We start from the raw sequence: 16,087 nt of genomic DNA, 5'->3' as shown, positions 1-16,087 counted from the left end.
ACTTTAACCATTATTGTATGCTTTAACCTTAGAAAAATAGCAGATATACAAGCTCACAGCGCGGCACCGAGTGCCGCGCTGCGAGCTTGTAGATCTGCTATTTTTGAAAAATCGTGAAAATGTGTGCAAGTCTATGAATTATATCTTTGACCCGATCTTTGACCCGACTTCTAAATCCTTCCTCTAAATCAGTGGTTCGCGAGAACCACTGATCCTTCCTCTAAATCAGTGGTTCTCGCGCGGCACTCGGTGCCGCGCTGTGAGCTTGTATATCTGCTGTTTTTCAATGGTTAAAGTAGCCAATAATCCTATGCCTAAATGGGTTAAGAGTATGTTTTTACCACCAGCTGCACTGAGCGTCGGGGCTCACGGGAAGTAATGCAGCAGGAGAAAGTACAAACGCCTGATGTTTATTTCCACTCTCTCTCTCTCTCTCTCTCTCTCCCCGCTCCGTGATCATTGCGTCAGAGCTTTAACCCATTTAGGCCTACAATTATTGAATGCTTTAACCAGTGAAAAATAGCAGATATACAAGCTCGCAGCGCGGCACTCGGCGCCGCGCTGCGAGCTTGTAGATCTGCTATTTTTTGGAAAAAGTCGTGAAAATGCGTGCAAATCTTTGAATATATGTATTTTCAAAGCGAACGTTTGTAACTCAAATTTTGCTTCTGGGGGGTCCCTGGAACTGAATATTTTGAGATGCGGGTCCGTGGCCAAATAAATATCATTTTGGGGGTCCTTCACATGAAAAGGTTTGAGCACCACTGGCATAGTAGTCTCTCAGGAACAGACTAACTGAGCTCCAGTTAAGTGATAAGGACCTTTTCTTTGACGATGGCTGGCCAGATTGCTGACATAGAAACATAGGGTTTTTCCAAAAACCTTAGAAGGATTCAAAAGACACTTATAGAATCGGGTCAAAATTCAAATTTTCATGATTTTTTCAAAAATAGCAGATCTACAAGCTCGCAGCGCGGCACTCGGTGCCGCGCTGTGAGCTTGTGTATCTGCTATTTTTCAATAGTTAAAGCATAAAATAATGATACACAATAATGTGTACCTGTTCTAAATGGGTTTAACAACCTCATTGTGTGAGTGGTAATGATGATGTGCACTAATGTGCACATCATGCAGACCTCCGGGCTGTCTGCGTACATGAGTGTGTGCGTGCGTGCGTGTCATTCCGATAGATAACAAATTCAGAGACAGCGGAGGTCGGCGAGCAGGCACGAGGCAGGAGCCAGCGCGCTCTTTGATGTGTCCGTCACAGGAAGCCACGGGCGGTATAGCTACCATGCTTTAGCCACGTTCACCCTGACCTCCCCCGTTAATGGGTTAATGTCATGTTTTAGAAGTACTGGGAGGCCGCGCGTTTGATTCCCCGGCCCGGGTCATACCAAGGACTCTAACAATAGTGGCGTTTCCATAAAGCCTCTTAATAACCCAGTTCGCAAATACCGCCATCTTGGATATTTCGCGTTGCATTGGGGGTAAGCGCAAAGCTATCTGGGAGTAAATGGGTCCATGAGCGTCTCAGCTGCTTGGGATATGCTTTGAGTGTACGCGTCTTTGCTCTCTACGTGCCGATTATTAAACTGTTTTATGTTATAGCGCTGCACTTCTTCCACTTTATCACAGATGCAATCTGTTACTGTTTTTATAATTAACAAAATAATGTCTATATTAATCTACTCGTGCAGACTCAGAGGGCTTGCCAAAAAATAAAATGAATAAAGTGGGCGCAAGGGAACTGCTTGCGCGATGCGTCGCACAGTAGCCTACCAATTCATATGATTTGGGCTTTTACATCTCATTCAACCTTAATATGCAAACATGTTTTGTTTTGTTAATGTTATGTCATGATGGCGCAAGCAACTTGCCTGCATCGTCACCAACTTTCACCACTTTTCTTGGCACTTAATCCATCCATTGCTGTGATCAGACAGTCACTGTTCTTGCTCGTATCCAAGTGGCACTGATTCCACGACCCATAGAAGTTTGTATCCCTGTTTATTATCCTCAACCGGGTCCGGTTCAGATCACGCCCGGTTCAGTTTGTCATAACAGTAAACCTAAACCCTGACTCCAAGCGAACCAAGAAGTCCCGTACACCGCGCTGATAAATTGGAGAAAATGTGCTTCGAGCCTTCGCCGTACGACGGTGTTTCTGCATATCTAAATGGCAGATATACAAGCTCTCAACCTGGCGAGTTGAGACGTGTTGTGAGCCTGTAGCTCTGATATTTTCAGCGCGCAACACCATCGTACGACAAATAGGCTGATCTATAACAGCAGCAGCAGCAAGCTGTCAGGACAGAGAGTCCGAGCACGATACAAACTTTAAATGATTATGCATTTTTAATGGTTGTTCTACTTTATCGAAATAATAATAATAATAACAATAATAGGCTTAAATTATAAAATAGCCTAATAACAGCATTTGGCCAGGCGGCCACATAGCCGGTGGTCTTTATAATTAAGAGCCAATTCAATATTTTAACAGTCAATGGCATATATGCCTATTTATTGCAGCAAACGTGATTTGATTCTTAATAAAATAGACTTAATATTTATTTGTTTGTTTGTTTTTATCCCACGATGTTGTAACCCATGTTCGGTGTCAATTAATTATATTATCTAATGTAATCCTGGGTGCTACCTCTGCCAACCTGGAGACAATAACGGACTATTAGACTTACTTCTATAGCACTTTGTAACAACTGTGGATAGCATGACGTCTTCCCAGCCGTTTCGGAGGGTATCAGGATCGGGAAGACAAATTATACCCCCATCTAAAATTAGTTTGGACCTCCTCTGGTCCTCTATTTCTGTAATCTGTAGCGTATTGTTTTGGTGGTTGCAGATTTAAAATACATGCTGCACGGCAACAGGCAACTAAATCCTTCTTGAATGCATTTGACACAACAATGTCACGGTCTAATAGATAGCGTCTTAGATGAGGAACATTTAAATTACTATATTGGTCATCTGCGTCCGTCATCCTCCAAGACTATCATCAAACCCAATTGCGGCTCTGAGATGCGCCCCTAGCGTTGGATGCGCATGGACCCAAACAATCCCAGAGACCTTTGCGAATACCCGGAATGCATTGCGCCATATCCAAGATGGCGCTATTTGCGTACTGGGTTATGCGCATTAAGCCTTTTTCGCTTAAATCTTTTTATGGAAACACTTCAAAATTACCCGCGAAAACTTTTATCCGCTTGGAGGAGGTGGATTTTGAGGCTTTATCGAATAAACTAAATGCGCATTTGTGAATGGAAACGGGTCAGACATTGCGCATTGTGAGCTTGTAGATCAGCTAATTTCAAATGGCCAAAATGTATATAGGGCTGAAGTGGGTAATGTATGTTTTGTAAATAATAATCAAAATCTACAAAGTAACTAGTAACTAAAGTTGATGTCGGAAATTGGATATACTCAAGTAAACAAATATCTCAAAATTGTACTTGAGTACATTACTTAAGTAAATGTACTTAGTTACTTTACACCACTGCTCAGCATAAATGTGAAAAACGTGTTGACTGTAAGTGTGTCTCAACTTAAAGCTACACTTTGAAACCTTGATTTAGTTCCTCGGATTCAAACCCATGTCACCAGCTAATAGAGCCTACCTGATTGCTCAGAGGATTAATTGCATTTTGACATCCATGCAGCAGTACCACCAGTCAACCAGTTACGCTGTATATACTCTACCATACAAGTAAACTTTCATTCACACAAAAACTTCACATGGTGTACACTGTACGGTAGCTTTAAACTGCTTATTCAAATTCTAGTCAGTATTTCCAAGAGAATTCCTAACTGACAGAAGCTCTGGAGGAATACAATGTATGAATTAAATCCAAAGACTTGGATGTCAGACAATGGTCTCCACCCTACTTCTTTGAGTCAAAAATGGGGAACATACATACAGTTGGAGGGGCTAGACTAGAGCATTGTGTAAACAGAGCTATGTCACATGTTGTCTTATGTACAGTATATACAGGGTATGAAGCTTTTTTTGGAACAAATTGCATTTCTTTTTTTCTCAATGCGATAGTATAAAAAAGAAAAGAAAAGAAAAAAAGCCTCAAATTTAAAATGTGTTTAAAAGGTAGCAGCTCTGTTTACACTGTATGTGCAGTAGGTCTGGATGCCATTCAATGGTTTGTAGTCCTTAGGTTGGTTGTGTTCCATTCTCAGTTGCAAACTAGTCTATGAATATATACAGTATATGTAATGTAATCAAGCCTTTATTTGAACATATATTTTTGTACTAGTGTGTCTAGGAACAGATAGGTGGTACCAAAATTAAATATATATATGTATATTTTTGAGTACCCAGGAACCTGCTTATCGGTTCCTGCTTGGTACCGAATTTCGGTAACTATTCCTAAGTGCAAGTGATATGTCTTTCTTTGTTAACTATTTTACTGCCTATGATGAGCACTCATCACATGTCGCTCACTGACACGGCAAGCATTTGTCAAATCCTGATTTGGTGCCTGCAGCTGTGCTGCCCTGAAGTCATGTGCCACAAAAACTTTGTGTTGATTTTGGGTGAAAGCAAGCCACATTCCAATGGCTCTATCTTTGCACTGGAGATTCGCAGCCGTCTGATATTTTTTTTTGCAGGCGTCTTAAAACAAAACAGTTTTTTGCTTGGGGATCTGCTACTGTTTATACTTTTGTGGTAGCATGATCAAGTAGTGTTGTTCATTTACGATTAAAAGAAAAGCACAAACATATGGGTTAACCCTAAGAAGAGGTTTCAGAGTGCTCTCTATCATCCTCCATAATGAAGGAAAACATGCAGACACAGGATCCACTTCAGGCTAACACAGTGTGATGTTAACAAGGCTTTAAACTGCATGCTGTCTCATAACTGCATGTTATGTGCATCCGCCTGGTGACAGATGTGACAGACGCCTTACTATAGCTCAGTGGTTCTCACACCTTTTTGACCAAAAAAAAAACACTTTACTTAAAAGGTCTCCTCTATAATACATTATAAACACATTAATGCATTATAATTAAAATAATGCACTTATAGAGTGTACAGCCACAGCACCCCTGAATTGCACAGTTCATTTTTAGAATCGTATGCCATATTACGCCACAATATGCAAATCTTTCCTCCTGAGAGGAAAAACTTGAGTGAATATCTGTTTCCATTAAAACAGACTGAAAATAACTATACTTTACGTTTAACCACTTGAACCCTAGCATCCCCATTCTGGGGGGAATGTTCACCAAAAATATACAATCTACAACCTCACAACGCGTCACAACTATTCCAACTGTTTTTCAAAGTATTCTGCGGCACCCGGCCTAGAGTTCCACTGCATCAACTTTGAGAACCAATGCCAATTGCTATAGCTCACATAGGACAACTGGTTCTCAACGCCCTGCCTGGGGGACTGCCAAGGGCTCCAAATGGACCCTAGAGGTCAGACCACACCAATGAAACTCCTTGCAACTGTCACTGAATGGTTGTAAGGAGATGCATTGGTGTGGACTGGCCTTTACGGAGGACAAATGGAACCAAATTATCTCCTTGTATGTATGGAATGTACTGTATGTGGAAACCTGTTATGTCCAAAACCATTACTTTTCAGGAAATGGACAAAAGGAACCAGTGTTGCAGTGGTTCCAATGTGGTTATTATATACAGTAGTCGCAAGCTCTTAATTTGCTAATACTTTTCTTTGGATAGATTTATGAAATTCAGACACTTAACTTTTTTTTTAAACATCATAACGCAGCTACGCCCAAATGTGGAGTGTGTCGTCTAACCTCAATGTGCCGTCATGGCATCAAGCGTAAACAAATCAGTCAGCTCCATATTTGGGCACAAAAGCGGACATGCCCATATATTGCAATATACTGATGACATCAGACTCTCCATGTATGGGCATAAAAGCGACAAACTGACAGATACAGAGATCTCCAAAAATGGGCATATTGGTGGGATCGGAGGTGTTAACCTCTAGCTTTCAAAAGTAGCAACAAATAACAGATGAACAAGCTCACAAAGCGATCAATGTGACTCATTATGAGCTCGTCGATCAGCTATTTGTTGCTACTTGTGTGTGCAGCATGATGAATCCTTGACGTAAAAAGCTTAAATATGGAGATAAAAGATTTTCCTGCCAACAGCAACAATATCAAACCGGGGGTCGTTGAGTTCCAAAAGGTTGAGAGTCACAGAACACAGCCTATAATAATATGCCTGTCCTGAAAAGGTAATGACAGACCACATGTAATGGCCAAACACACACACACACACACACACACACACACACACACACACACACACACACACACACACACACACACACACACACACACACACACACACACACACACACACACACACACACACACACACACACACACACACACACACACACACACACACACACGCATGTGTGTGCGTGCACACACACACGTACAGACACACGTGTGCACAGTGCACACTGCACAGTCAGCAACAAGGATTAAAACAAATCTCACGACTGAAAATGTGTTGTTTTAGGCCATCCTAAATTCTCCCAATCTACGTGTTTTGTGGAACAGCGTGAACAATAAGCACGCCATGTATTATGATGTTTAGATCCTATCATTCTAAACCTATGTTCTTCTCCCTACGTCGTCCTCAGACGAGCCCTCCATTAGCCTCTCCAGTCATCTGGGTTCTCCATACACCTGGCCAGCTCCATTGTGCTTTCTGCACCAGTATCTTTCTTTAGTACCGTACGTCCACGTAGGTAGTTTTAGGACGTCCTCTTGATCGATGCCCGCGTGTTGATTCCTACAGTACAAGCTTTTTGTCCGTGAGTTCTCTGTGTCGGTGGCCAGCCATAGACTCGTCCTTCTGGCTGCTGTCTTCTCTGATACACTTGGTAGTTAGTTCCCTGTACAGACGCTTGTTGGTGATGTGCTCGTCCTGGTTGATGTTCAGTGGGATGTTCTGGGTTATATTGGATCAGAGCAGTGGTGGGGGGGGGGGGGGGGGTAGGAGAACCCCTCCTCAGAGGTGAAACGTGACACTGTGTGGCGTAGTTGTTGGCTGCATGTTCATCCAAGCAGCCAGAGGAATGAGGCCAGGCCACAAATATAACCAAAATGATGCTGCTGCTGCTACTGCTGCTGCTGCTCTGAGACTAAGACTTTCCATATGATGCGTGTGCGTGTGCGTGTGCGTGTGTGTGTGTGTGTGCGTGCGTGTGTGTGTCTGTGTGCGTAAGTAAGTAAAAATAAGTGCGTGAGTGTGTGCGTGCATAGGGCATTCACCAAATATTCGAATATTCGAATATCAAATTCACTATTCGACATTGTTCAACAAAGTCGAATACTCGCTTATTTAAATTTTTGTATTGTTTTCTCTTTAAAAAAAAATATATGTATATATATAATATATATATATATTTCTTTGTGGTTTATAACGATTGGCTAGATAGGAAGTCATACGAATATAGGAAGGAAGTCTAGATCGGCTATTTTCACAATGTTCGGCTCTTGCTTACTTAATATTTGACAGTTTGGCCAGTCCTGTCGAATATTCGACTATTCGAATACTTTGAGGTTGAATAATTCGAATACTAAAATTCACTATTCGTGAATGCCCTAGTGTACACGTGCGCTGAGAAGCAGATGTAGTGACATCCCTCAAAACCTTCCTTGTATTTGCCTTCTAAACTTTATGACCACACAGAGTCTCCTCCCTCCAGGTTCAACTCTTTTGCCCTCTTTCTGCACCAAGGTCGTCCAGCGTCGTCAGCACATTCTCACACAAACCCTGGAAGCAGAGCAGCTGTAACCCCTGCTATCCTCCACGCGCTTCCTCCGCTGGCAAAACACACGTATGGGAAGCGCCGCCGCAGGGTGGGGGGAAGAGGGGGCACACGCAGATGCCTCGGAGCGTATTCGGAGAAATCGGGGAGGTTGGAGAGGATATCCAGGATGAAAAAGATGACGGTCGAAAAGCAGTGTTTTCTTTTTTGTTTTACTTAAAGGGATATTTCACTTTCAAAAAAGCTTTTTTGTGATTTTATCGTCTAATCAGGCTTTTGGGAACACCCAGGACAGTTCTTAAAATTCTTCTTTCAGTATTTTGATATTTAATATTAATTTCCACCATTTATAACTTCAAACTCCATTTTAACCATGATAGATTCAATTAAAAGACCTGTCCTTTTTTCTGGTGACTCCTGACAACCTCTGAATACGTGAGCAGGCTGTGTTTTTTTGATAACATTTTTCATTGATTTCTATTGTTGTTTGGGGGACACGAGTCACCAGAAAAAGGACAATTGTTTTCATTGAATCTATCATGGTTAAAATGGAGTTTGAAGTTAGAATGGGTTTGTATAGGAAGGTCCTGGAAGGGGGAAATGAATATCAAATATCTAAATACTGGATGAAGAAATTCAAAAACTGTCCTGGGTGTTCCCAAAAGCCTGATTAGACGATAAAATGACAAAAAATATTTTTTTAAAGTGAAATATCCTTTTAACTCATTCCCTGCCAGGCCCGATAGTCCCGAGATTATTCCAATGTCTTTCCCCGCCAGGCCCGATAGTCCCGAGAATTAAAAAAAAAAAAAAAAAAAAAAAAAAAAATCAAATTTTTTTTTTTTCAAAAACTTTTTTTGACCCCCAAAAATAGAGTAGGCATGATAGCAATCGCGAAATTGCATGTTTAACCCCCATAGCAACCCCATCTTTCAAGCATGGCAGCCATTTTGGCAGCCATCTTTGTTAAACATAGTGGCTGTTATCTCATGAATGCCTGAACGGATTTCCATTCGGATTTTTTTGTTTGAAAGCTGTGAGCAATGTGGACACACGTGGTGCATTATCTAGGCATGGGTGTGCATGATCCGTGCACACCCAATTACATGGAAGTCTATGGAGACGAATGGCAGGTGGGAGTACGGAGGTATGTTAAAATGGCGGTCAATGTGTTAAGTGAAAGTAGCAATACCACAATGTAGAAATACTCACAACTGTCACAGCTAAGTGAAAGTCCTGCATTCAAAATTGTGAGTGACAGTACACAAGAATTGCCATCAAAATGTCAAACTTATAGTACCAAAAGTAAACATGCTAGTTATGCAAAATGTGCCCTTTCAAAAGGTTTTGGTATACAATAGTCCTATAAAATAGGAGACGAGTTTCAAGGAGGAGCTGATCTGAGTTTACCAATCAGCTATTTTTGCTACTTGTGTGACACTGTAGTTATGATCAAGTAAGGCAACGTTTTCAGGCCAAGGACCCCTTAGTTGAGAGAGAGATGAAGCAGGGACCCCCACAACTTGTTCATAGATTCCATATAGTTTCATTGTTTGACAGCACAATCATCAGTGTATTTTGGATTCATGTCAATTTGTGTTTTCAGATATTTAACCACTTGAACCGTCAATACTTTTCAACCTGTACATAGTCTGCTCTTTTCCCCCTCTACACCCAAGGTCTTTGCTAAAAATAGCCGATCTAAAAGCTCACAACGCCTCGCAGCGCGAGGCGTTGTGAGCTTGTCGATCTGCTATTTTTGGCTCAAGTTCTCAGAATATGGACGCTAGGGTTCAAGTGGTTAACATAAAAAAAGGAGAAAAGATTTGGAGGAACCCCTGTAGTAACTCTGTCTGAGGACCCCCTAGGGGTCCCCGGACCCCCTGTTGAAGACCCCTGAAGTAAGGCATTACTTTAAAAAATAATAAAGATAAGAGGTTCCTGTCAGATAACAACAACATTACTTTCCACTAATGTGTGGAAGCAGATGATGGCCGAGGCACTGAGGGACAGGGCGTACTGTTGTATCTGTCAGTGTCAGATACGCCCTTGTCCCTCGCTCCTTCAGGCTGTCAGTGTCAGCCTGATGCAGTGAGACACTTCAAAGACAATGGGGCTGAGTGTGTGTCTCAATAAAAGGCCCATAAAGCAGCTTTTATCATCCCCGGGAGAGCCCAGAGTGGACGACACACTCGTTCCCCCAGACCGGCCCAAGCCGACCGGACACCGGTGCTCCACTACACTGCCTGCCAGGGAGAACAACAGAGAGCTGAACACGCTCGTCGTGCAGAAGGAACCGCAAACACGCACATAGAGAGGGCAAACATTTAGACACATGCACGCGAGTACACGCACGCACACTAATATGAAATAATCAAGTCTGGGTATTTGGGTATTTTTATGTGATTATAGTAGAAAGTGGGAAAAGTTTTTTTAAGAATAAAAAAATAAAGAAAAATGCATCACCGTGTGGCAACTTGAGATTCTTAGAAACAATTCAAATTCATGAAAGATTTAGCTTTTTATACACAACTTTCCAACGTCCCATTGTGCATTGCGCAGAAGGTGTGCGGCAGTTTCCGGCATCGCAGCCGAGTGTGATCTACAAGCTCACAACGGTTGCATCTGCGACGCGACGTGAGCTTGTATGTCAGCTGTTCTCCCGGAAGTGTCCCACACATAATCCTACAGTAAATTCTCGCGGAAACAGGTGGATAAAATGTTTTCAAATGATAACAAAATGTAGGAAACCAAAAATGAAGGGATACTTCTTTACTCGTGAGGAGCAAGCCCCCAGCACGGCTTGTAAACGTTGAAGCTAACCCTAACCCAAAGTTGGAATTTCAGGCGGGGTGAAAAATACATGCACAAGCATAAGAGCTCGCCGCTGGGGTCTACAATAGGGTTCAATGGACGTCGACGTCGTTCGTGACGTCATTACATCTCGGCGTCAAACATTTTGGTCTCTAGGTAGAGACCAATTTCCCCCAGAATGCACCTGGATTCACCCACAATGCACTGGAATTCAGCTACTTCCGCATGCTTCAAAACGCCACTGAGCATTTGCATTGAAATGATAGCTGGGGGCGGGGCTGGTCCGCTCTCTATTATACTCTACTAGCCCTTACCCGTTCAAAGATATGAGCTCCAAAATGATGTGCAGTGTGTGGGTTATGGGATGTGCACTGTGCATACAGTATATGAGGGATGGAAAGTAACTTTAACTGGTGCTTGCATGATAATATGTAGGAGCATCAATGTAAGAAATACCCGTTTCGTTTAATGGCTACCCCCCCCCCAGCCCGCCCGCCCACCCGCCCACCCGCCTGCGCACACACCCGCCTGCCTGCACACACACACACACACACACACACACACACACACACACAGAGAGAGCTGGTTGAACATGTTGCCTCATGCTAGATGCAGAATAGATGTGCCTCATGCTAGATGCAGAATAGATAGTAGATACACCATAAAAATGCTAATATACAGCATACGATTTTTGAAAGTGACAAACGGGCTTCACAGTTATGTCAGGTGTGTTCATATGCTAATGGTGATGCGATTTCAGATCAATTGCTCCAGCCACTGAGGAGAAACGCTGTTTCAGACAGACAGACAGACAGACACTCACTCACTCACTCACTCACTCACTCACTCACTCACTCACTCACTCAGACATTCGCAAAATTATAGTATAGATGGTGAGGAGTCGTGACCCATACAAATTTAGGAAACAGTGGTCTGGGAAAGCGTGTGTAACGGGGTCGGGCTCTGCGTGTGTAAACAGCGCGTAGCTTGCCGTTTGTTTACCTGTACTTGAGGTCGTAGACGTGCCTGCTCCCCAGCTTCTCCTGGATGGTCCTCTTGGTGTCCTCCAGGAGGCTCTTGACGGCCGAGTCGCCCACGGCCAGCGTCACGATGCGCCCGGCGGGCAGCGCCTGCAGCATGGCGCTCAGCCGCCGGCTGTCGTTGCGCGACTCGTGCGTGTCGTAGCGCACGTCCAGCAGGATGGCCGCCGTGTCCTGGTCCACCACGCGCAGGTTGATGCCGCGGCTGGAACCAAGAATCACAATCAGCCTTGTGGTTGTCACAGGCAGGGGCGTCACGACGGGGGGGTAAGTGGGACTGAGTTACAAGGGCCCAAGGTGGAGGGGCCTTAACTATTTTATACTTTATAATGAGCTTGTAGATCTGCTATTTTTTAAAGTGTGTGAATTTAAGCGAACATTTCTAACTCAAATGTTGCTTCTGGGGGGTCCTGGAACTAAATATTTTGAGATGGGGGTCCGTGGCCAAATACATATAATTTTGGGGGTCCTTCACATGAAAGGGTTTGAGCAAAACTGACATAGAAACATAGTTTTTTCAAAAAACCTTTGAAGGATTTGAAATATTCAAAGACGTGTATATCTGCTATTTGTCAATAGTTAAAGCACAACATAATGTGTAATAATGCGTTCCCAGTTCCCCCTATGAAGAACATTCATGGGGGGCCCACAGTGAATCCTTGTACCCAGGGCCCAGAATTTGGTGCGACACCCCTGGTCACAGGAGATTCACAGGTTTCCACTTTCCAGGTGTAAAGAAGTGGGTGGAATAGTTTTTTCTTTTTGTGCACAAGCTCTATCATTCGTAGTTTTCAGATTAAGGGGGTAGAAAGATATGACTGTTTTGTCTCCATATATTTCATAAATTAATGACCAAGTTCATGCTACAGCATCACAATAATGTATAAAAAAAGTAGCAGATCTACATTAGCCTGACACTCAGCCTGAATTGACATTTCGTTTCACTTCATTATTCAAGTGAATATTCCCCCAAGGCGATTGCAGGGATGGGCGTTGCCAAAAAAGAGGCAGTCTTCAGCGATTGGTTCACCGACCAACACATGACATAGTGTGGCTGGCTAGTGGCTAGCCTGTTGCTTGCTAGTGCTACTTGCTAACCAAAGAAACAGTCAGAATAGGAGCACTACGAACTAGTAATCAAACACAACATAACATGCCTGCTACTGGTGTTTCATAGCGAGATTTACCGCAATTTACCGCATTTTATCGCGACGCGATGCGCGGTAAGGTACGGCGGCAGCGCTGGTGTACTTGGAAACACACATGAGTTCTGGGAAACCCCCACCCACGCTGATCACAAGACACCGATTCACGACGCTGATTCGCCGTACGGATTTTCAACCGAGGGAGGACTCTTCAATGAGAACACTTCTAGATGGGGGGCGGCATAGCTCAGGGGTAGAGAAACTGGTATTAGAGCACGAAGGGTATAAATCCCGAAGGGTTCCCAGTTCGAATCCGGGCTCCCCCTGAGTTAACGTCGAAGGGTCCTTGGGCAAGACTCTGAACCCCTAATTGCCTCCGGTGAGTAGGTTGGTGCCTTGCATGGCTTCCTCCGCCACCGGTGTACGAACAATCTATGTAAAGCGCTTTGGATTAAAAGCGCTATATAAATGCACCATTTACCATTTACCATTTAGACCCCTGAATCGCCAAAACAACAAATTTAAAGGGGTGTGGTTAGCGATTCAGGGTCTGGAACTAGGCTAGATCTACATCCCTTTAATTAACTTACCAGTTTGTACTGTATTTACTTATTCTGTCTATTTAAAGCCACTGTTGGACTCTCTGTCCAAAGGTATAATATTTTGTCCTACTGCTTGTGTTTTTTTTGTTTGTTTTTTTTAGCCTAGGAGGGGTGGGGCGGGTGGGAATGTTTCTGTGTGATGTTTGTGTTGTAAACTTTGAAAATTGAAAAATAAAGTAATAAAAAAAAAGAAAGTAGCAGATCTACAAGCTTATGGATCTGCTGCTTCTGCTATTTTTGATAGCGCATCACTCATAGCGCATCATTTCATGCCATGCTGCGAGCTTGTACTTCTGCTATTTATGAAAAATCATGAACATTTTTAATATACACATATTTCTAAAGGGATGTTTTTAATACAGTATATTCAAATCTCCCTGGTCCCTGTGCAAAAAATATATTTTGAGACGGGTGTCCATCATGGCCAAATACATATTCATTTAGGGGTCCTTGACACAAAAGGTTTTGAGAACCACTCATCAAATGAATATCAAACTGGGGGTCCTTGAAATAAATTGCAGAAACAACTGTCATGGACTCTACCTGAAGTTCCGCTGAAAGGCCAAGCCGCCCGTGGCCAGGCCCGTGGCGGGCACGCTGCGGGTCAACATGGACCAGGACACCCTCCGCTCGCCGTGGAGCTCCAGGGTCCCGCCGGGCATCACCCCGATGAACTTGCGGCCCAGGCCGGGCACCTCGGGCGCCGCCGCCGCGTCGTCCGAGCGGCCCAGGAGGGCGATGGCGGCGCGCGAGCGGTAGCGGCACTTGGGCGCGCCCACGTGCAGCGCTCCGCCGTCCTCGATCAGGACGTGGCGGGTCCTCAGCGTGATGTTTCTGGAGCCGTCGGCGCTGTCTGCAAACACCACCCGCCCTGCAGCCACAGAGGATTGTACCAATGTCTATTAGTGCCGTCTCAATTATTACATAATCGTCTAATCGCAATTAATTTACATAATCGGGATTATTTTTCATAATCATCATAATCGTTTTCTATATTCAAAAAGTCAGAAATAGTGGAAATAGCAGATCTACAATCGCGACGCATTGTGAGCTTGTAGATCGGCTATTTCCACTATCAATGTTCTTTTTTAAGTATAAAGTTGACAAATATGTCAGTAATTTCTTTGTATATTTAGGTTATGTGTCATATCTACCATGTGCAACTTCAAAGCCTAAAAGCCAAACAGAAATGTAATTGTCAAGGACAAAAACACAACTAAATCGTTAATCGCAATTATTTGAGTGACAATTAATCGTCACTTAAAATGCCATAATCGTGACTATAGTGTGCATTGGTGGACGAAGTACTAACATTTGATACTTAGTAAAAGTATCAATACCACAATGTATTTTGAAAATTGCAGATCTACAAGTTCACAATGTGTCGCATGACAAAATCGCTCAAGTAGTGAAAAGATCTGCAATGCGATGCGTTATGAGCTTACAGATCTGCCATTTTTGCTGCTTTTGGAGAAATATTTAAAGTGAAACAGAAAGCGGTTCATTCAGGTTCTGTTTTCCACTTCCTGAAAAGTAATCAATATAGTACAGTACAGTACAGCAGTGGTCCTCAACCTTTTCAGACCGTGACCCCCAAAATAATCATATTTGAACTGGGGACCCCCCCACCCTGACGAGCACTTGGAAATGTAGGAGTTGGCATTACATTTGGTTTGACTCGATCTATTCCATTGTGAAAATAGCAGATCTACATGCTCACAACGCCTCGCAACGCGAGGCGTTGTGAGCATGTAGATCTGCTATTTTCACAATTTCAGCCTCTAATATATGACAATTTTACCAATGTTTGACCAGAGGTACTAGAAAGGTCTTTAAAGTCCTTAAACTGTCACTTTAGAAACATGCAGATACCCTCTATACACTTAAACCTTATGTTGGTTTGTTTACTGTTGAGTGAGAAAACAGTGTTGCACATTAAGTTAATCATCTGGGGACCCCACAAAATACCCCCTGGGGGTCCCGACCCACAGGTTGAGAACCACTGCAGTACAGTACAACGTTTCTGCCCGACAGCGACGATATGGGCTAAACGTCCGACACTTAAATAAAGATAAAATCATCATCATCATCCCTCCATGACGTGAGTAACTGTGTGGTTGTCTGTCCCCAGTTGGCAGGAACGGAAAGACAAAATCGCTTAAAGAAATAGGAACAAATATTGAAGAAATACACTGTGTGTCCATTTCCTAAAACATTCCAGATGGGAGTAAAGAATGAAGGGCGTTTTTCTGCTGGACTTAATGACTTGTGTTTACAAGCAACAAGTGGCACAATGCTGCTCAGGATACCTGGAAGGAACTCCCCACGTCAAACATGTACCAACGCCAGCAGGCTGCAGCCATACACATACAGATGATTTGGTAAGACTTCACGACCAAGTACACCCAGAGCGGATGCTGATTTATGATGTTGAATAGTCTTTCGATTCGTGGAAAATATATTCAAATTATTTATAATTGACTAATAACTGATTTATCTGATTAAACACCTAAGCCATGTGTTACACTTTGCCGTATATGTCAGGGGTCTTCACCGTTTTCAGGCCAAGGACCCCTTAGTTGAGAGAGAGATGAAGAGATGAACCACAACCTCATCATAGATTCCGTAGTTTCATCGTTTGACAGCACGTGTATTTTGGGTTCATGTCAATTTGTGTTTTCATATAT

At 43.2% G+C, this 16,087-nt stretch overlaps 1 protein-coding gene across 1 annotated transcript in view; it reads right to left on the bottom strand.

The window, feature by feature from the left end:
* cemip2 (cell migration inducing hyaluronidase 2) overlaps positions 1–16,087 on the bottom strand; it is a gene marked incomplete at its 3' end in the record, with an annotated part of 90,971 nt that overhangs the window by 54,151 nt on the left and 20,733 nt on the right. The window contains exons 4-5 of the mRNA XM_080738443.1: positions 13,944–14,271; positions 11,616–11,858 (exon numbers count right to left, since the gene is read on the bottom strand). Of these exons, the coding sequence (XP_080594569.1) occupies positions 11,616–11,858; positions 13,944–14,271 (571 nt within the window). The remainder of the gene's footprint in view (positions 1–11,615; positions 11,859–13,943; positions 14,272–16,087) is intronic.

This window comes from Nannobrachium achirus (assembly GCF_963921795.1).
Source record: "Nannobrachium achirus genome assembly, chromosome: 12".
Lineage (NCBI taxonomy): Eukaryota > Metazoa > Chordata > Actinopteri > Myctophiformes > Myctophidae > Nannobrachium > Nannobrachium achirus.
Note: the sequence above shows the minus strand (reverse complement) of the source record. Positions and strands in the feature narration are given on the sequence as shown.